The following is a 23,312-nucleotide window of genomic DNA, read 5'->3' on the forward strand; positions in this document are numbered from 1 at the left end:
TCTATCCCTTATCAAACATCTATGGTCCCTGACATTAACCCCTTGGCTAATGTAAAATCCTATGTCCATCACAATGGCATACACAACGATAAAGTCCCCTCTGAACCTTCAGTGAAAAACAATGCCAGTCTATCCAATCTTTCTTCATAGCTCAGACTTTCCAGAACAGACAACATCTGATAAATCTTCTCTGCTTCCAAATCATTCCTATAATGTGGTGAATCAATATTGCACAAAATATTCCAGTTGTGGTCTATCTAGCAATTTACATAGTTCCAGCTTAATCTCCTTGCTCTTGTATGGTTGTATTGACTGCTTAGAATGAATGATCTGTTTCTTTGCACCATGTAATCCCATGTAGTTCAGAAGTTATTTGCAAGTCAGAAAATAAAAACAACCTGACTCCAAGGCAAGAGTGATACCACTGAAATATGAGTGATAAAGGGCACTTGCACTGAATATGAGGCATTAAACCTGTCTCCTATCCTGGTTTATTACTCATCTTGAGTTTGGAAGGTCCTGTCAAATGGTTCTGGCAAGCTGCAGTAATGAATCATGTATTATGTATAATGCAGTCACAGTGCATTGGTGCTGGAGGCTGTGAATTTTTAAGATGGTGAATAGGGTGTCAATCAGCTGAGCTGTTTTGTCTTGCTCGGTGTTATGAAGTTGAAGGTCTGTACCTTTTAAGAGAGTGTGAATGCTGTTCTGAACTGAGAGCTTACAAGCGCCTATGTATATGACTAGATGGCAATCCCAGAGTGCACTGGAAAATGAAAATATATAACATTTGGCTGTGAAATAGATACCTGGGTTTTGGTTGCTGTTTTGACAACAATCCATATTTAACCAATCAGTTTAAATTATGCCCCAGGATATTAAAACCCAATTGTGTTTGAATTTATTGTTTTGCCAACATTGAACCAATGAGACGATCCAATGTTAGCAGGGTATAAAATGTGGGCATTTTGAAAATTGTTCAGAGAGCTACTGCCATTGAGACAGAAATGCATAGAGAGCTAACAGCTCACTCTCCAGGGAATTAGGAAACACTTTCTATCAAAGGTACCTTTTCATACGAAACATACTCACAGTAAAAAGAAAGGAAACGACCCAAGAAGATCCTCAGCTCAGAAGAAGAAAGACACCAAACACAACAGCCACTGTGTGGTTGTGAAATTAAACTCATGTAATTCTAATAAGTGCCTTATTGGAACAGCATATTGTTATGAAGTTGGAGGCAGATAATAAGCAGTTAAGAGAAAGAGGGCTTAAAATTGTGAAGATGTTCACTTTTAGAATTAAAAAATAAATTGATGTTATCTTCTTTAAATAGTGAAATTTGTGAATTATCTGTCATGCATATTTAACAGGTAATGAATGAGGTGAGCTTTTCTGGGTGTTTGGTTTAATTAACAGAGGGGTTCACTTCCATGTCATAACAATGGTCTCTTGAATGGTGCTGGAACTGCATTCATAAAGGCCAGTGGTAAATATTTCATTGCACTGACTTATGCCATATACATAACAGACAGGCGTTTGGAAGACAGGAGTTGAGTTACTGGCTTGCTCTTATAGCCAAGCCATGTTTATGGCTCATCCAGTTCAGTATCCAGCTAATGGCAACCTGCAGAATGTTGACAGTCGGTGATTCGTTGCTGGTAATGCCATTGAGCATCTGGGGGCATAGATACTCATTGGAAATAGGCATTGCCTGGCACTTGTGTGGCACAAATACTACTTGCCACTTGTCACCCCAAATCTGGATATTTTCAGCTCTTGGACTGCTTCAGTATCCGAGAAGTCACAAATGATGCTGAGTATTGTGCAATCACCAGTGAAAATCCTCATTTCTAACCTCACGATGGATGAAATGTCATTGATGAATCAGATGAACTTGGTAAGACACGACTTGGAAGAGCTCCTACAATGCTATCCTGGGGCGGAGATGATTCAGCTCCAACAACTACCACCATTTTCCTTTCCATTTGTACAACTTTAGTCAGTTGTCAGAAATTATCAGAGCCCTACAGTTAATCATTCCACATGAGTATCGGAATTTGAGCTTGTGGTAACATCCTCAGCCAAAGCAACTGGACCTGTACATAATATTCCTGGTGTCACCAGCCACTGGTCTCAGCAGTGCTCCATATAACAAAATCTTCGCTCCTAAATACAAATCCTCTTGTAATAAAAGCTAATATCATCATTTGCTTTCCAAATTGCTTGCTGCACCTACACATTAGCTTTCAGTGGCATATGAATAAGGACAAGCAACAGATTTGCAAGGAAAATTATAGATTATGGTTTAATAAGAACAGTAGATACTAAATTAGCTGAGTGATAGGAAATAGAGCAATGGGCAATGGATAGTTTTCAGGCTGGAGGAAGGTTTGTAGGAGAGAACCCCAGGGGTCAGTATAGTAAGCCTTGTTTTTGCTAACACATATTAATAACCTGGATCTTGGATTGGAGGGACAACCTCCAAATTTGGAAGCTTGTAAGAACTGTAAACTGGAGGAGGACAGTGTGGAACTCCAGAAGAATTAGAAAATTTGGTAGCCTGGGTGGCAGATGAGGTTCAATCGAGAGAAGTGCGAAGTGATGCAGTTTGTTCAGAAGAACATTGAAAGACAATATAAATAGGAGATTTGATAGAGGTTTTCAAAATCATGAACAGTCTAGACAGAGTAAATATGGATAAGTTGTTCCCATTTGTATAAGAAAATTAACAGGAGGACATGGATTTGAAGTGATTTGCAAACAGAGTAAGCGTGATGTGACAAAAAAGCCTTTTCACAGCGAATTGCGGGGTATGCCTGAATGTAGTGGCGGCAGTTTCAATTCAGGATTTCAATTTTCTATTTGGATAGAAGTGGTGTGCAGGGATGTGAGGAGTAGACAGGAAATTGGCACCAAGAAACAGAATCAAACTAGTGCAGGCACAATGGGTGGAGTGGCCTCCTTCTGCACCGTGACAATTCTGTGATTCTCCAACACCTTGTCCCTTTGAACACCACTACATTCCAATTTCTCACCATCTAAGAAATATTCTGCACCACTGTTGCCCCTATTAAAGTGGTTAACCTCACCTGTCCACATTATATTCCATCTACCAAGCTCCTACCCACTCACTCAGCCTGTCTAAATCCCCTTGAAGCCTCTGTGTATCCTCCTCACAATTCACATTCATGTTTTATGTCATCTATAAACTTGATAATATTACAATTGTTCTCCACATTCAGCGCTAAAGAATTACACACTCACTATTCTCTGTGAGCAGATATGCATTCTCATAGCTTGTCTTAAATGGGTGGTTATGCCGTCCTATGTTAGGCTCTCACACAAGAGAAAACAACCGCTCATCTATTCTGTCGAGTCCCCTAAACATCTTATATTGTTCAAAAAAGGTCTCCTCGCATATTTCTAAACTCCAATGTGTACAAGTCCAATTGATGCAACCTGATGAGTGTGTTCTAGACCCCAGGTCCTACAAAGTAATGCCTCCCTCCCACTGTCCTTCTCTAACCTAAATTAAAAGTCCATAGACTTGCTCCAAAAAGAGGGTCCAAGGAAGTTTCTGTGGACTGAAGAGTGAGGCTTTAGCTCAGGAGTCTTTGACAAGGAGGTTGAGTGAAGTGATTACGCCACAATTGGAAGAGGGTGAAGACATGACTGCCAAGCTGGTTCAGTGTGCTACGTGCTTGATGTGGGAGGTCAATGACTCTGGTGCGTCTGTCTCGTATAAGTGTAGAAAGTGTGTACACGTTCAGCTACTGACAGAGCATATTGCAGCGCTGATGAAAGAACTCGAGGACCTTAGGTTCATTCGAGAGAACGAGATCTTTCTGGACAAGACCTTAAGCGAGGTTATTACACCAATCATACCAGAAGAGAGATGAGGAAGGCAGAGAGGAGACAGGTGCAAGAGACCCCGGGGGAAGTACCTGTCAGGAACAAGTTGAATCTTTTGGAAACAGTAGAGACAGATGACACTGCCAGTCCGCGAGGTGGCCAGATCTGTCAATCAAATGTTGGTGTGGAGGCAGAGCGGAAGAGTCGGACATCGCACAGAGCCGTGGTAATAGGGGACTCCATCGTGGGAGGAACTGACCGGGGTTTTTGTGGCAGCAGGCGGGACTTAAGGATGGTGTGTTGCCTTCCTGGTGCCAGGGTGAAAGACATCGTGGACAGAGTGCAGGAAATCCTCAAGGACGAAGGTGAAGAGCCAGAGGTGGTGGTGCATGTCGGCACAAATGATGTCGGGAAGAAGAGGAGGAACATACTACAGCGAGACTTCGGAGAACTAGGAAGAAGGCTGAAAAGCAGGACGTCCAGGGTGGTTATCTCCAGTTTGCTTCCAGTTCCTCGGGCTGGTGAGGCCAGAAACAGGGAGATAATGGACTTGAACGTGTGGCTGGGGAACTGGTGCAGGAAGCAAGGATTTAAATTCTTGGATCACTGGGGTATGTTTTATGGTAAGCATAAATTATACAAGAGAGACGGTTTGCACCTTAATAGGTTGGGGACCAGCATTCTGGCAGGCAGGTTTGCTACTGCAACCCAGCTATGTTTAAACTAAGTAGCAAGGGGGAAGGGACAAACTGGATGTTTAAGAAGGAAATTGAAGGGAAAGTTAGAACAAGGGAAGTCAAGAAAGACAACTATCAATGAGGCAGAAAACTTGGAAAGGGATCATGCTGTAAGGTTGAGTGAAATAAGGGTTGATGGGAAGGGTGAGGGCAGTAACAAATTTAAAATACTATATATGAATGCACGAAGCATTAGAAATAAGATGGATGAGCTTGAGGCTCTTTTGTAAATTGGTAGATACGATATTGTGGGGATAACTGAGACGTGGCTTCAATGGACAAGGCCTGGGAAATGAATATTCAAGGCTACACGTGCTATCATAAGGACAGACTGACAGGAAGAGGGGGTGGGGTGGCCATGTTGGTAAGGGATGATATTCAGTCCCTTGCGCAGGGGGACCTAGAATCAGGGGATGTAGAGTCAGTATGGATATACCTGAGAAATTCTAAGGGTAAAAAGACCCTCTTGGGAGTTATCTACAGGCCCCAAACAGTAGTCTGGATGTCGGATGTAAGTTGAACTCGGAGCTGAACTTGTCCTGTCGTGAAGATGTTACTACAGTTGTTATGGGGGATTTCAACATGCAGGTAGACTGGGAGAATCAGGATGGTATTGGACCTCAAGAAAGAGACTTTGTGGAGTGCCTCTGAGATGGATTCTTAGAACAGCTGGTGCTGGAGCCTACCAGGGAGAAGGCAATTCTGGATCTGGTATTGTGCAACGAACCAGAATTGATCAGGGACCTCGAAGTGAAGGAGCCATTGGGAAGTAGTGACCATAATACAATAAGCTTCAATCTGCAATTTGAAAGGAAGAGGGTACAATCGGAAATGACACTATTTCTGTTGAATAAAAAGGGAATTATGGAGCTATGAGGGAGGAGCTGGCCAAAGTTCAATGGTGCAATACCTTAGCAGGGATGACAGTGGAGGAACAATGGCAGATATTTCTGTGTATAATGCAGAAGATGCAGGATCAGTTCATTCCAAAAAGGAAGAAAGATCCTAGGAGGAGGCATGGGTGGCTGTGGCTGATGAGGCAAGTTAAGAAGCATATCAAGTTAAAAAAGAAAAAGTATAACATAGCAAAGATGAGTGGGAAAATGGAGGACTGGGAAGCTTTTAAAGAACAACAGAGGATTACTAAGAAGGTAATATGCAGAGAAAAAATGAGGTACAAAGGTAAACTGGCCAAAAATATAAAGGAGGATAGTGAAAGCTTTTTTAAGTATGTGAAAGGCAAAAAAATGGATAAGACTAAAATTGGGCCCTTGAAGACAGAAACAGGGGAATATATTTACAGGGAACAAAGAAATGACAGAAGAATTGAATTGGTACTTCAGATCTGTGTTCACTGGGGAAGACACAAGCAATCTCCCTGAGGTAACAGTGGCTGAAGGACCTGAACTTAAGGGAATTTATATTTGCCAGGAATTGGTGTTGGAGAGACTGTTAGGTCTGAAGCTTGATAAGTCCCCGGGGCCTGATGGTCTACATCCCAGGGTACTGAAGGAGGTGGCTCAAGAAATCGTGGATGAGTTGGTGATTATTTTCCAGAGTTCGATAGATTCGGGATCAGTTCCTGCGGTTTGGAGGGTGGCTAATGTTGTACAACTTTTTAAGAAAGGTGGGAAAGAGAAAGCAGGAAATTATAGACCAGTTGGTCTGACCTCAGTGGTGGGAAAGATGCTGGAGTCTATAATTAAGGAAGAAATTACGACACATCTGGATCGTAGTAACAGGATAGTTCAGAGTCAGCATGGATTTATGAAGGGGAAATCATGCTTGACTAATCTTCTGGAATTTTTTGAGGATGTAACTTTGAAGATGGATGAGGGAGATCCAGCAGATGGACTTTCAGAAAGCTTTTGATAAAGTCCCACATAGGAGGTTAGTGAGCAAAATTAGGGCGCATGGTATTGGGGGCAAAGTACTAATTTGGATTGAAAGTTGGTTGGCTGACAGGAAACAAAGAGTAGTGATAAATAGCTCAATTTCGGAATGGCAGGCAGTGACCAGTGGGGTACTGCAGGGATCACTGCTGGGACCGCAGTTTTTTACAATATATATTAATGATATAGAAGATGGTATTAGTAATAACATTAGCAAATTTGCCGATGATACTAAGCTGAGTGGTAGGGTGAAATGTGAGGAGGATGTTAGGAGATTACAGGGTGACCTGGACAGGTTAGGTGAGTGGTCAGATTCATGGCAGATGCAGTATGGTTATCCACTTTGGTGGCAAGAACAGGAAGGCAGATTACTACCTAAATGGAATCAATTTAGGTAAAGGGGCAGTACAAAGAGATCTGGGTGTTTTTGTACACCAGTCAATGAAGGTAAGCATGTAGGTACAGCAGGTAGTGAAGAAGGCTAGTAGCATGCTGGCTTTCATAACAAGAGGGATTGAGTATAGGAGCAAAGAAGTTCTTCTGTAGCTGTGCAGGGCCCTGGTGAGACCACACCTGGAGTATTGTGTGCAGTTCTGGTCTCCAAATTTGAGGAAAGACATTCTAGCTATTGAGGGAGTGCAGTGTAGGTTCACGAGGTCAATTCCTGGAATGGCGAGACTACCTTACGCTGAAAGACTGGAGCGACTGGGCTTGTATACCCTTGAGTTTAGAAAACTGTGAGGGGATCTGATTGGGACATATAAGATTATTAAAGGATTGGACACTCTGGAGGCAGGAAACATGTTTCCACTGATGGGTGAGTGCCGAACCAGAGAACACATCTTAAAAATACGGGGTAGACCATTTAGGACAGAGATGAGGAGAAACTTCTTCACCCAGAGTGTGGTGGCTGTGTGGAATGCTCTGCCCCAGAGGGCAGTGGAGGCCCAGTCTCTGGATTCATTTAAGAAAGAGTTGGATAGAGCTCTCAAGGATAATGGAATCAAGGGTTATGGAGATAAGGCAGGAACAGGATACTGATTAAGGATGATCAGCCATGATCATATTGAATGGTGGTGCAGGCTCGAATGGAAGAATGGCAGAATGGCCTACTCCTGCACCTATTGTCTATCTTCTTCTCATAAGGCCGTGCCTCCACACCAGCCTAGTGAAGCTTCAATGGGCTTCCCCCAATGCCAGTATATTTTTCCTTACATAAGGGGTCAAAAAGTGTTCACTGTATTCCAGCTGTGGTTTGACAAGTACCTTCCTGATGAAGGGTTCCAGTCGAAACATCGATTCTCCTGCTCCTTGTGTGCTACCTGACCTGCTGGACTTTTCCAACAACACATTCTCGACTCTGACCTCCAGCATCTGCAGACTTCAATTTCTCCTAAGTGACTTGTATAGTTTCATAAGATCTCCTCAACATTATACTCCATTGCTGAAAAATGTGTTGCTGGAAAAGCGCAGGAGGTCAGGCAGCATCCAAGAAGCAGGAGAATCGACATTTCGGGCATAAGCCCTTCTTCAGGGCTTATGCCTGAAACGTCGATTCTCCTGCTCCTTGGTTGCTGCCTGGCCTGCTGTGCTTTTCCAGCAACACATTTTTCAGTTCTGATTTCCAGCATCTACAGTCCTCACTTTCTCCTAATTATACTCCATTTCCTTAGTCAACTTGCCTTTCCTATTACCCAAGTAACTTGCAGGCTAGCTTTTCGTAGTTTATATACAAGAACTCTCAAAGCTCTGTGCTGCAGCTTTCTGCAGTCTTTTCCCATTTAAATAACATTCAGCTCTTCTGTTCACCCTGCCAAAATTCATAACCTCATACTTTGGACCATTATATTCCATCTGCTAAATATTTTCCCAACCTACCATGAGTTTACGAGAAAATCAGACAGTACTTATTTATTTATTTATTTATTTTTCTTCTTTTTTCCCACTACCGCCTAACTGCGGTAGTGCTTATTTTTTCCCCAGCACCCATGGTGTGTGTGTGTACAGCTGTGAGACACAGTGAAAGACACAAAGTGCACGAATCTTTATTCAATTTCCACCACCAGGAAGATAGGAAAACACCCAAGTGGCCAGTGACAAGCACTGCCCTTCACATCAAAGGGCAATGCTGTGCGATCAAAACATGAAAGGGAGGGTAGGGACTAAATCAAAATAGAGTTGGACGGGGAAATAAGCATTTACTTATTTATTATGTAATAGCTGGATTTATTGACTAAACTTGCATGTGGACAACACTTGAGCCTCAATTAAGAGCAATTAATTACCTTTATGAAGGAAAATTTCCTCCCACCAATAAAAAACTTTCCTACTGATTCCCATCAATTAGTTGTACTTGGGTTCTTTGACTCTCACCTGCTTCAATTCACATCAATCTGCACACACAATACTTCTTCAGAATTCACAGCTCTGAACTGTTAAGTTAGTAATACACATACAGCCCTATCATAGCCTACTTCCCCTGAAGCCACTCACCTTGGAAATGGTACTTGCCTACATGAAAACAGTATAAATGCTGAGCTACAGACCTTCAAATCATTTTATACTGAGTGGCTGCAATGACACTAACATCTTGCTGTCATAAGCAATGAAATTCTGCTGTACCTAGTGGATGAAGCTAGTGAAGCCAGTAGCAGCAAGTTGGCACTAAATCAAAACGGTCAGAGAGCTACTGCAGACACAATGGCATGGATGGCCTCCTTCTGCACCAAAACAAATCTGTGATTCTGTGAAAGACTTTGAAAAGATCAAATTCCTTACTTTCACCAACCTAATAGTCAAGGAGTATGATGGATTTATTAATGATCGTGATCTACTAATGTGAAGTGGAAGTGAAAAGAAAGTGATAGGTTACCTTTTATATCTCGGTGTACAATCATATTGCTATGGAGATAGGAAACCCCTTCTAGGATCTGTCTGGTGTACTTTCGCGTTACATTCTCAGTGAGTGCTCCATAAGCCTTCAATTGGTCCTTGACAGAGCCCTGAATGGAAACAAAATTAATCATTGAAAAGGAAAAAAAAAGCACATGATCCTTCCAGTGATTTATAGGTAATCAAATACTGATTATGGTAAGCTGAAGATATTGAAACAGATGTAATCCCTGAACTCTTACAGGTATTTTTAATCAACCTGTTCAGATGTACTATGACACACATCTCTACAGAATGTGGGACCTGAATATAACCTTTGGCCCAGGTGTAGGGACTTCTGCAACACAAGATCCTCCCCAGTATCTTATAGGTTTGCTGATCTCAATTAGACCACTATAGATGGGTTCAATATACCACATATTGATGGACAGTGAAAGAAAAAAAATTCAGTCAGGCTTTCCCATTACTGACTGATAATTGTCAGTAGTGTCGGTGTTAACTTAGCACACAATGTGGCTAGGTTGCGATGCTGTCTACCTTTGAATAATCTCCAAACACTCGCAAGGAGAGTGGACTTTTGGACAAAGTGTTAGTGGTGTAATAGCTCTGCTTCAGGAAAGAAAGGCAAGAGGTAAACTGAAAATTTAGCAAAAATAATTACTTGTATGACCTCAATCCCAAACCCTAATCCAAGGCATGTAATGAGCAAACTAATTTCTAACACTTCTAAAGTCATAGAGATGTACAGCATGGAAACAGACCCTTTGGACCAACTTATCCATGCTGACCAGATATCCCAACTCAATCTAGTCCCACCTGCCAGCACCCAGCCCATACGCCTCCAAACCCTTCCTATTCATATACCCATCCAGATGCCTTTTAAATGTTACAATTGTACCAGCTTCCACCACTTCCTCTGGCAGCTCATTCCATACACGTACCACCCTCTGCATGAAAACGTTGCCCCTTAGATCTCTTTTATATCTTTCCCTTCTCACCCTAAACCTATGCCCTCTAGTTCTGGACTTCCCGACCCCAGGGAAAAGACTTTGCCTATTTATCCTATTCATGCCCCTCATCTTGTGTGTCACCCCTCAGCCTCCGATGCTCCAGGGAAAACAGCCCCAGCCTATTTAACCTCTCCCTATAGCTCTAATCCTCCAACCATGGAAACATCCTTGTAAATCCTTTCTGAACCCTTTCACGTTTCACAACATCTTTCCGATAGGAAGGAGACCAGAATTGCATGCAATATTCCAACAGGGGTCTAACCAATTGTGACATCAAAAACAACTGTTTAAGATTCCTGTTCTTTAAAGAAGTTAATCTTGATTGTTATGCAGGAAGATAACAACAGATCAATAAAACTTGCAAGAGGACAGCAATTTTATTTTGAGGTGTAGTCAGCTAGAAAGCTGTCTAAAGCAGAAATATACATCAAGAATTTCTAAATTTAGCTGCTGAAAAAAAACACCACACAGAATTTACATTTTGTTAACAAGTTCAGCAGCCTTCTTCCAGCTTGGTGCCAACTCAACACTGGAAATTCCTGGCTCACCTTTCTCACTGGGCACACAAGTAGGAGTTAAATGTTGGAAACCTTGTAGAGGCAAATAGCTGGTACCAGAAACTCTTCACAAGTAGCATGGCAGACAACACAATTTTTCGCAAAATAAGGCACAGCCATTCATCACTGTACTTGTGCATACAATATATTCGGTACAAGGATATCAAGAATCTTTGTAAATTTAATACAACAGCTGACAATTCGCTGATTAAAATGAAGTGTAGGTCATTAATGGCTTATTCATGCTTCTGTTGTCCTAGACTTGACTATGTCAGGACTTTGCTTATAAGTCTCCCATGTTCCACTCTCCCTAAAAATGAGCTCATCCATTCTTTCATGGTTGTAAACCTAATATCTAAGTCACACAGTCCTCCTTATAGTCAGTGATCCATGATGGCACATCTGAAATCACATCCCAGAAAAGAACAGAGGAAAAGTAATTATCTTCATTCAGAACTATATAAATCCTTCTCTGTAACTTGCAATTTGAAAGGCACTTAATGTGCTAACTAACTAGTTTTTCAACAGTTGTCAAAGAACAGTAAGCAGGAAAGGACTCTTTTGATGGTAGTTTGATTTTGTGACTGTAAACACACTTTATCTTATTATCAGAATGAAACTGCATCAACTCCTGGCATCTGCACCAATACTGAAATTCAGGAGCTGCTGTCAGTGATTTCTTGTTCCTTCACAGAGTCCACAGTTGATATCCCACTGAAGTAATTCTTAGAAATTACTTCACCTGACATGAACTCCCACTTTTTCAGACTTGTAAACTGACTCTAAAATCCCTTGAGGAAGTTATGCTTTGTTGAATGAGGTCACTTTGATATTGACTGGTCTGATCTTGCTATCCCAGGCAGAAGGGGGTTCAATCCAACCATAAAATCCTACACTAGAATCCTGGTTGAGATTAGCTCCTCAGCAGAAACTAGTGATCAAAATCATTTAATAAATTTAAATACATTCTCCATTCTCACTATATTTCTTAAGGTCTTATTTAGTATTTCTACCAACTTGCCTGCTGTTTCTTAATCTTCCAGTCGGTACCTTATTAAGCTCTATAGCATCATCAACATTGATAAAACAATACAATTGCTTTGTATGGTACAAACTTACTGATCATTACTGTACTTTGATAAATATCTGCCACATTAGATGTGGGTAGTAACAAAATTTTAGTTGTAAATGTACTTAAAGGTGATTAAATTGTTTAACAACAGCCTGGACATAGCAGCTCTCCTCCCCTCAAAGCAAGGCAACGTAATCTCAGTTAAACAAAATATAAGAAATGAACAATCCAAGAAGGAAAAATGTTTGCAGCCACCAATGAAGTCCCAAACGTAGTTCCCTTAGGAAATGAGATCAAGGAAATAATAATAAATAATAATGAGGAAATGACAAAGGAGTTGAATAAGTACTTTGCATTAATCTTTACAGTACAGGACACTAACAGCATTCCACAAACACCCAATAACCAACGGATAAAAACAGGAGGAAATATATGCAATAATTATCATTAGGGATAAAGTACTATGAAAACTAATGCGGCTAAAGGCCAATAGGTACCCTGGACCTTGCATTCCAGTATATTAAAGGAAGTATATACAGAGATAGTGGATACACTGGTTGTAATCTTCCAAGAATTTTTAGACTCTGGAAGAGTCCCAGAGACTTGGAAAACTACCAGTGTAATACCTTTATTTAGAAATGATGGGCGGCACGGTGGCACAGTGGTTAGCACTGCTGCCTCACAGCACCAGAGACACCGGTTCAATTCCCACCTCAGGTAACTGGCTGAGTGGAGATGGCACATTCTCCCCATGTCTGCGTGGGTTTCCTCCAGGTGCTCCAGTTTCCTCCCATAGTCCAAAACTGTGCAGGTTAGGTGAATTGGCCATGCTAACTCACTATGAGCCTTATGAATGTCTCCCCCTGCTCTGGTATGAACTTTCCTGCAAATAGCTGCTTCCAACCAACTTAGACTAGATCCTGTGGATCTTGTCAGAATTGCCCTTGTCCAATTCAGAACCACCACTTCCGTTCCATCTTTGCTCATTACCTTAAATCGTATGAATCATATGATATCTTACTGAATTATTGGTGCTATCACAAAAAATGCTTCCCCACTACCACATCCACTACTTGTTCGATTTCAATGCCTAAAATCAAATCTGACAGCACTCCCTCTCTTTTAGGGCTTTCTATGGTTTAAAAAGCTTGCCTGGATACATTTTAAGAATTCTGCCCCTTCTAAGCCTTTTACATTTTGTCTATCCCAGTTAATACTAGGAAAGTTGAAACCTCCTTCTATTAGTACACAATTATTTTTACACTTCCCTGAGATTTGCCCACATTTCTGCCTTTCTATCTTTCCCTGACTGTTTAGGTGTCAAAAGTACACTCCCAACAAAGTGATTACCTTTTTGTTTTTAGGTTCCACCCATATAGCCTCAATTGAGGAACCTTTTAAGATTCTCATCTCTCCTTACTGCAGTAATTAACTACTAGATCAATTTTGTGACACTACCTCTTTTTTGCAACCCCCCAACTACTCACTAATGATTCTATACCCTTGAATATTGAGCTGCTGGTCTCGTCCCTCCCTCAACCATGACTCTGTGATAGCAATGATCACATCCCCATGTGTTAATCAACATCTTCAACTCACCTGCCTTATTCACAAAACTCTGAATTAAACTAAATGCCATTCAGCCTTGCCACGCTCTCTTGTAACTTTACTGATTATATTTTCACTGCCTTCGAGACTTAGTTCTTCTTCTGTATTTGTCCGTGCATCACTGTACCTCCAGTCCATATCCCATTTCAATGCCAGATTATTTTAAATCCCTACCAACCACAATAGCAAACTACCCCATAAGGATGCTGGTCTCATTCTAGTTCAGGTGCAACAGACAACCATATTCAGGTCCCACCTTCCCCAGAAATGAACAGTAATCGAAGAATCGAAAGTCCTCTCTCCTAGTTCACCTGTTCAGCCATGCATTCATCTGCCCTATTCTTCGATTTCTGTACTCAGTTGTACATGGCACCAGGAACAAACCAACGAGAGCAAAAAACTTGAGATCCTGATTTTTAGTCTGCTATCAAGCTTCCTAAATTCTTGTTTTAGGACCTTGCTCCTCTTTCTAACTGTGTTGTTGGTTCCAATGTGAACCACAATCGCTGAGTGACCTCCCACTTTTGACTGCTTCTTTCGGTTCAGTGACATTCTGACCTTGGCCCCAAGAAGGGAACACACCTTGTACCCCATCTGGAATCTTGTTGCTCACTTGCTTAACCAGTCTATAATTATTTGCAGTGTGCATGTCCTTCTTACAGCTTTATCTTATAGGCAATTGATGCATATTCTCTGTCTCATTATCTACACACAGCTTAAGTGTACATTGTAAATAGGGGAGAGTCCAGTACTGACCCATGTATCACTCCCCTAGATTTCACAGCTTACCAAGTTGAAATACCATGTTCATACCCATCTTTGCCTCTTGTCCATAAAACAATTCTCTCTTTATGCTAATATAACACCCCCAATTTCATAAGCCTTTATGTTACCTATTTCCCGTCTCTGGATCATTTCCCAACTGTGCTGAATTAGGTATAGAAGTAGGCAGTGACAAGAAAATAGACTCCAGTCTTTAAACAAAGAAGCCAATATAGAGGAGAAAAATGTCAGCAATGACAGATTTGGGCTTGCCCATGATGTCCTTTATATCACTTTACTGATGAAGAGTATTAAGGCTCACGCGTGGCAGATGGGAGCTTGAATGAGATACTGAAGGGCTGTCACTAACTGTCAGACAATTTCCCAAGAAGAGGCAGCAATTTCTGTAGCAATGGGACAAAACTTGCTTTAAAAAATGTAGACCCATAATAGCGGATAAATTAAAATATAAAACAACAGCTCAATACTTACTCCTGGCATATATTCTACAAAAATGGACAGTTTTCTTTCCATTGTATCCCGTAGTGATCCATAATACTGCACTATCCTGTCGTGATGGAGGTTCTTTAGTAACTGTATTTCACATTCCAAAGCACCGACTTCCTGCAAGAGCAATGACCCGGCAACAGTTACGTCAAATTTTTAAGAAACACGTATTTCCATCCTCAGAATGACGAATTTGCAGCCCATTTTACCTTGTATCATTGTGTTTTTACCATTTAATCACACATGTCTTACAGATCTTTCCTTTTCTTCTTTCCACCTCTCCGTCCTATCTAAACCTGACATTGTACTTGCTTAAAAGATGTGCATGTTAGGTGGTTTGGCCATGTCAAACTGTCCATAGTGATCAGGGATGTGCAGGTTAGGTGCATTAGCCATAGGAAAGATGCAGGGTTATAGAGATGGGATCTGGATGGGATTCTCTTCGGAGGGTCGGTGTGGACCTGCTGGGACGAATGGCCAGTTTCCATTCTGTCGGGATTCTATGGTATTCTATTCTATGCCATGGCATCCAGAACGTTCTCTAGTTGTAGAGTCATAGAGATGTACAGCACAGAAATAGATCCAACTCGTCCACGCAGACCAGGTGTCCTAAGTTAATCTCGTCCCATTTGCCAGAACTTGGTCCATATCCCTCTAAACCCTCGCTATTCATATCCCCATCCAGATGGCTTTTCAATGTGGTATGTACCAGCCACCACCACTTCCTCAGGCAGCTCATTCCATAAATGCACCACCCACTGCGTGAAAAAGCTGTCCCTCAGGTCCTTTTTAAATCTTCCCATTCTCGCCCTAAACCTATGCCCTCTAGTTCTGGACTCCCATGCCCCAAGGAAAAGACTTTGTTTATTTATCCTAAAAATACCACTCATGGTTTTATAAACCTCTATAAAGTCACCCCTCAGCCTCCAACACTCCAGGGTAAACAGCCCCAGCCTATTCAGCCTCTCCCTATAGCTCAAACCCTCCAGCCCTGGTAACTCTTTTCTGACCCCTTTCAAGATGAAAGTTTATTGATCTAAAATAATAACTTTTTTTAAGCTGCTTGAACTGCTAAGTACTTTGTCTAACAGAACATTTCCTCATTGTGGCTTCCAAATTACCTTAACGTTTTGGATTACAGTGATAAGAAGAAGAATGGGGTATGCAGCATGGAGAAGTGATTCTGTCTTGGTCATTGAAGACTAACAATTCAAAGAGGTTCATGTTTCCATAACAAAGGAACATTAAAGTATCATACACAAGTCCAAAAATAAACAGGAAGGCTAATGGAATGCAGTGCTTTATATCTTAAGGATTAGATCACTGCATGAAATTAGATACAGCATAAAATCATGCTTAAGTAATGCAAAACTCTAACTTGAGTGACCCATATTTGGCTTTACAAATACCTTAGGAAGAACACATTAGCTTTGGAGGGAATGCAGCCAATTAAATAATGAGGAAATAAAAGCAAAATACCTATGGCTTTTGGAAATCTGAAACAAACAGAGAAAATGTGGGGAAACTCAGCTGTTCTGGTAGCATTTGTGGAGACAGAAACACAGTAAATATTTTGAGTCTTGTATGACTCTTCTTGAGAGCTGAAAAGAGTTTGAAAATGACTTTCTTTTATACTTTTCACAGAGGCAGAGGAGAGGCAAGGAAAAAGGTGGTGTAGAGGCACCATGCAAACGACAAGGGTTGTTAGTTGTGGAGAAAGGGAATTCGGGATGTAAAAATGGTGTGAAAGAGAGAGAATGGGTCCTTGCTACTGTGAGCACAAGAAACATGACATGGCTAAAGGGTGGAGCGGTGGGATGGGGGGGGGGGCCGCGATGGAGTGGACTTGAGAAGAAGAAATGAAAGAAAAGTGGAGGACTGACAGCATACAGTCAGGCTCTGAAGTTATACAATTTAATATTGAGTCCTAGTGGATGTAAAATGCCGGAGCAGGAAAAGAGGTGTTGTTCCTTGAGCTTGTTGCGTGCTTTGTTGGAACGTGGCAGCAAGCACAGGACAGAAATGTTAGCAAGGTGGATTATTGGGATGGTTAGGGTCACAGCTACGGACAGAGCATAGGTGTTCCCCAAAGTCTGCATTTGGGTTCACCAATGTAAAGGAAACCAGACTGAGTGGGAAGTACAATAGTCTAAACTAAAAAAAGTTATAAAGTAAAATGCTGCGCACCTTCAGGTAGAAGTAAGTTACTGCAAATGCTGAAACGTGTACTGAAAACAAAAAATGCTGGCTATCACAGCAGACCAGGCAACATCCACGGAGAAAGAGCGCTCTGTGGTTTCGAGTCTAGTTCACTCTTTGTCAAAGCTAATGTGAAGTGTGGAGTGGACAACATTTTTGCAATTGTGGGGGGGGGGGGGGGGGGGGGGGGGAGATTGCCGGGAGAGAAAGGGTGTTGATAGTGCGGATTAAGTGACTGGAATGTGAGAATGGCAGAACAATGCTGTATCTAATTGCCAGATTGGAAATAACACACTGGAGTGTGGGGAGGGGAGAGAAGACATGGTGACAGAGAATGCATCAAGTAAAGCTAAAAGAAAGAGAAGGAATTGGACTGGGTTCACAATCTGAAGGTGCTGAACTTAATATTAAGTCCAGAAGATTGTAAAGTGCCTAGTCTGAAGATGAGATGTTGTCCAGAGGATACAACAGATCAGATTGGGGGAGGTACAGGAGAAATGCTGCTTCACCTGGAAAGACTTTTTAGGCCCTTGAATAGTGAGCAGGGATGAGGTGAAGGGGCCGGTGTTGCACCTTCTGCTGTTACACAGGAAGATGGGGTGGTGTTGGTGGTTGAGGAATAGATTAGAATATCCTGGACGGAACTGTCCCTGTGAAATGCAGACAGGGTGAGTGAGGGGAAAATGTGTTTGTCGGTGGCATTCTACTGGTGTTGTCTAAAATGACGGAAGATGATCCTTTGAATGCAGAGGCTGGTGGGATGAAAAGAGAGGAGGGGACCCGATCATGCTATTGTGAGTGACGGGAAGGAGCAAGGGCAGAGGCACAGGTCATAAGTCAGATACGGTTGAGGGCCCTTTCAATCACAGTGGGTGGGAAAACACGATTATGGAAGAAGGAAGCCATTTCAGCAGTGCTGGTTTGGAAGGTGGCATCATCTAAACAGATATGACGTTTGCGAATGGGATGGAATCCTTGCAAGACATGGAGTGGGAAGAGCTGTCTTGGCTGCAAGACTTTGAATGAAAATGTTCATAATGCCGGTTTCTTTAATAAATACAAATTTATCAATTTATTATAAAATAAAACTATAATGAAAATGTAGTATTTGGTTAACACATAATATTATGAAGACAAACATTTATCCAGCTCATGGGATACATGAGAATGTAACAAGTTGGGTCCAAATTGGCTCGGTGACAAGACACAAAGTGTACAGATGTTTATGCAAATAGGAAGCGTGTTCCAGTGGCCTTCCATAGGATTCCACATTGGATCCGTTGCTGTTGCAGGGTATTTTAATGATTTAGATTTAAATGTAGGCAGCATGGTTGAGAAATTTGCAAATTAAAAATTGGGCAGGTATTTGATAGTAAAAATTGTGATAGTAAACTGCATGAAAATAGTTTGGTTGAGGGGCTCGAAAAGTGTCAAACTGAATTGAATCCAGAAACAAGGTTATGGATCTGAGGGAAAACAAGGCAAGGAAATACACAATGGGTAAGAAGAGGATACTGAGAGTGGGAGAAGTAGTAAGATGCCTTAGGGTGTATGTTCACAGGTCCCTGGAGGTGGCAGGAAAGGTACAGGAGGTACAAAGAAGAAATAATGGATGCTTTCCTTCACTGCATTCGGTATGAGTACAAGAGCAGGGACATAATGCTAAAATCATGCAAGAACTGTCTGGGTCTCAGCTGAAGCTTTGTGTTTTAGTCACAGGAAGGACAAAAATCGCTCTGGGAAGAGTACAGAGGTGACTTACAAAAATGTTTCCAGGGCTTGAAAGCTGAAATTATGGAGAAAGATTGAAAAGGCTTTGGTTGTTTTCCTTAGAACAGAAGAGGCTGAGGAGTAACTTAATCAAGATGTACAAAATGAGGGCCTTCGACATGGAAGGCTAGATACCACAACAGAGAGGGCAATTATTGATTTAAAGTGATTGGTAAAGGATTAGAAGGCACATGAGAAAAAAACATTTTCATCCAGGTCGTTGTGGATGTCTGTAACTCACTGTCCACTTTGGTAATTGAAGTGAAAATCCATGTCCTGGTGTATCAGGGGATTGGCAAGCACAATGAAGCATAGAACACTGCTAGGGTGGCATGATAGCTCAGTGGTTAGCACTGCTGCCTCACAGCATCAGTGACCCAGGCTTGATTCCATACTCAGGGACTGTGTGGAGTTTGCAGATTCTCCCCATGCCTACTCCAGTTTCCTCCCACAATCCAAAGATATGCAGGTTGGTTGGATGGGCTTGCTAAATTGCCCATAGAAACCAGAGATGTGTCGGCAAAATGGATTAGCCATGGGAAATGCAGGGTTTATAGAGAAACTGACCGGGGACGGGTCTGGGTTTTCTAGAGGGTCAGTGTGGACTTGATAGCCTGCATCCACACTGTAGGGATTTTATTTGGAACTATGTCAATCTGGTACACATGTCAGCAAGTGACTATCCATGTCCCGGTGTATCTGGGGATTGGCAAGCACGACTTGCTTATAAAATACAATGTGCAAAAAATCTTTATCATGATTCCTGAAGAACAATGGTATTTCCCCACAAAGGGGCTTTAGAGGCATGAGCTGAGCAGCTTGTTATATAGCAGGCTTTCCTCAACTGAAAATACAAACACAAACTCCAAGCCTGCAAGCACTGTTAAAACTAAAAAGCAATAAAACAAAGGTGGGTATTTCCCTTCAACTGAGTGCAAGCAATCTAGACCAATAATTATTTGGAATCATGTGGTTTCCAAAATATGTTTTATTTAAATCCAATGTGCCTTTCCAGTGACCTATCAAAATAAATGCAAGCATCTCCACAATCCTTCAAACCCAAGTGCACAAAAATTATTAAATATGAAACTTCTGCATAACAAATGTTCATAGAATCTTTCAGCACTGAGGGAGGTCCTGAAAGGTCTATGTCTGTTCCAGTTCTTTAAAAGAGTTACCCAATTTATCCCACTGTCTGGCTCTTGTCCCGTAGCTCCACAAATGTTTCCTATTCAAGTATATGTCAAATTTCATCTTTGAAAGTTACTACTGAATGTTTCCACCAATCATCTATTGATGCATTCCAGATTGTAGCAACTTGTTGTGTAAAGAATTTCTCCTCATTTCCTCCCTTTTTCTTTTGCCATTTGTTCTGAAAGATTCTTCATGATCTAGAATAAAAACTTATCACAATCAGAATGTGAACTTTAAGATATGGCAAAGGGAAAAGTTATATTAGCAAGTAGTAATCCCCATAACCTCACTGCTTGAAAGGAGGATGAAGCTATTTCCTGGAACTAACTAAAATCATGGAACATTCAATGGAAGTCACAGACTTTTTGCTTAACTGCCAGCACAGTCTAACAAGAATACAGTACATGAGTTGTGAGTAATGAGCAGTTTTACTCATTCCTTTTTGGATCAAATTCACCAACCTTACTTGTCTCTTGGCTATCTGCATCAAAAGCCACTTGCTTGACTGCCAGTTCCCTGCCTGTGTCTGCATCATAGCACAGGTAAACTTCTCCAAATGCTCCACGGCCAAGGAACTTCCCCAGTCTCCAGTTAATAGGAGCTCGAGGGGCTACTGAGAGAGAAAAGATCAGTTAGAATGCAGTTCTTGTGTACTTCCTGTCATCTGCCTTTGATTATACTTCAAAAGAAAATAAGAATGATTAATATAGAAAAAGACTGCAATGCTTTAAAAAGAGTAGGCCTTTTATAACTCCATTGGGGTAGTATGTTCAGTTGTTCAGATCTTAAGATTCAGAATTTCCTCCCTAAAACCTTGACTCTCTACCTCGTTTTCTTTGGGACCCTATTCTTTGACAAAGCTTTTGGCCATCTGCCTGTATTTCCCATGTGGTTGGTGTTGAATTTGGCTTTATTAAATCCCAATGATGTATCTTGAGCCATTTTATTATGTCTAAAGACAATGTGTGTGTGTGTGTGTGTGTGTATATTTTGTCTTTTATATGTTATGTTCTTAACTCTCGTGCACAACCCACACATTGGGCAGTGTCAAAGTGGAAATGATGGTGATGGTGATGGTGGTGGTGGGGTGGGTGGACACTGTCACCCTGAGAGATGATAACAGGATTACACTCTATAGAACTGCTGTCACAATTCTAAATGGTGCCTTAGCAATGTGTTTCAAGACAAATGCCTGGCAGCCTCCTACACAAACTGGTATCTGAAGCAGATGGCGGAGTGGCAGCAAGCTTAGCTTACATGACTTCAGTTTGAGTGACCACTAAAGTATTGGCGGCTTCTGATTATGTTGTCGCGCAAGTGGATGCTGCGTGACACCGCATCATTGAATCCCCTAGTGTGTTCCTGCCTTTGTTCCCTACTTATAAATGAGAAATGATGGGCTCCAAGCTCTGCACAAAGTCCTGTGTCAAATTGATGCTCGACTCTGTCGTGCTGTTTGACACTGGCCTCAATTTATTTTGCAGGTGGGCCAATGTACCAACCAATCAACTGTGCACGCTCACCAAGCTTGATAACGTTTCTCTGCAGCTCCTGCTGGCCCCTATGAATTGATGTCACCTCTCCTCTCTCTCCTTCCTGCACTGAAGTCTGCAAGACAAAGCTGCAAACCGTGGAGCCAACAATTGGCATGGTGTTCCATTACTGAGTGTGCTCAAGTGAAAATCACAGCTAGAATATGTCCATTTCCTGATCTAACCAGAATGCCCATCCCCTTTTAAGTGCTGCATGTTAATGTAAGCAGGTTTAATTTGTCATGGCCTTTCTTTTTAGCAACATCCTCACACCCATTACTTCAGGACAGTCACTCACCAGTCCATTTAATGCTGGTTGTGAATTTCAATCATTAAAAGAAGCAGGCATTACAGCACATTCCCCAACTTAATTAGGAATTATGTTTGTGTCTAACTGCTAAACTTCAGTTTGCTACACCAACAGAAATTTAAATACAGGGTTATTTTAAACCATTTGTTATGAATATATATGTATTACATCACACGATACATTTTTCACCTTGCAGGATTTATAACCTCAAATTTTAAACAACCTGATCTGAGAGAACACGGCAGTTACAGGCCAAATGCAGGTTTACATTCAAATGACTGAATGTTATATTCAAGTGAAAGAGATAAGTTGGATGTCCAACCCAAATTAATCCCATTATTCATGAGGGCTGCATTAAAATCTGGACAATATCAACATTTACTGTCAAGCTAAGTGTTTACTTGTACAATGCTGCAACACTCAGCAACCAGAAAAATCTTTTCCTTACACAGTATCTAATCCCTCTGACTTTTCAGAAACATCTAGGTCCACTTCATCCATACTATTTTGCACACATGAATGATGTCCCTCCTTAATATTCTGGAAATAACAATTTCTATGGTCATTGCGGGTAACCACATTATAAATGTGAACAATTCCTCGATTCATGACATCTATGCTTTCGAGCAGAAGTTGAAGGATCAAAAAAGAGAGAACTTTCACCTTTACAAAAGAACCCTATAGTTCTTCAATAATGGGATGGTTGTGTTTTTATGCAACCCAGCATTATAGAAAAATTGCACCTTACAAACAGCGCTTAAAATATTGGTGAGGTAATCATGTTACAGCTGACAAACATTTTAACAGTTTGTGCTTTAGAAATAGAGTCCCCAATTTGTCAATCGCGTTAGAGTGAATTTGTGTTAACAAAACATGTATTATAAGCAGAACGACATGTACTTGGTGATCAAAAAATCGGAACCATAATTTATTTAAGAACATAATATGAGCTTTCATCATCATTCTTTGTAGCTCATCTCCATGCACCCCTACCCCAGTTACACTTGGAAGAAGTGCTGCAGATTTACTTACACACTGAAGTCAAGTGCCTGTCATGAACTTTCAGGCAATTTTTATCTTCATTGCCCCATCGAATTGTTCGGCTCTCATCATACTGCAGGGTACCCCCCATGCTATCCCCACTTGCACTGTGAGACCTACTGGAAGGAACCAGTTGGAAAAGATTTTCCTGATGAATGAAGCTCCGGGGAAATGTTCTTCTCCCTAAAAGCGAAAATGATCATGACACAACATAAAAATTATACCTATCACCGAGCGAAACATCTCATATCACTTCACTAGAAATGGAATGCAATTTGAAAGAAGCTTTCCTGAGGTGTAGGCAAATGCGCCAACCAAACTGTATGCAAGATCTTGCTGAAACAGAAATGGAAAAGCAAAATACATAACAGTCC

The 23,312-nt window shown here is 41.4% G+C and overlaps 1 protein-coding gene across 2 annotated transcripts in view; it reads right to left on the reverse strand.

Annotated features, from left to right (window-relative positions):
- LOC140476974 (mitogen-activated protein kinase kinase kinase 3-like) overlaps positions 1-23,312 on the reverse strand; it is a 111,691-nt gene that overhangs the window by 13,042 nt on the left and 75,337 nt on the right. The window contains exons 12-15 of one of the 2 annotated variants that reach the window (XM_072570022.1): positions 22,930-23,121; positions 20,517-20,665; positions 14,878-15,009; positions 9,357-9,486 (exon numbers count right to left, since the gene is read on the reverse strand). In XM_072570022.1, the coding sequence (XP_072426123.1) occupies positions 9,357-9,486; positions 14,878-15,009; positions 20,517-20,665; positions 22,930-23,121 (603 nt within the window). Of the gene's footprint in view, positions 1-9,356; positions 9,487-14,877; positions 15,010-20,516; positions 20,669-22,929; positions 23,122-23,312 lie in introns of both variants that reach the window. The other variant, XM_072570021.1, reaches the window with a different exon arrangement.

Source organism: Chiloscyllium punctatum, chromosome 5 (assembly GCF_047496795.1).
Source record: "Chiloscyllium punctatum isolate Juve2018m chromosome 5, sChiPun1.3, whole genome shotgun sequence".
NCBI classification, from domain to species: domain Eukaryota; kingdom Metazoa; phylum Chordata; class Chondrichthyes; order Orectolobiformes; family Hemiscylliidae; genus Chiloscyllium; species Chiloscyllium punctatum.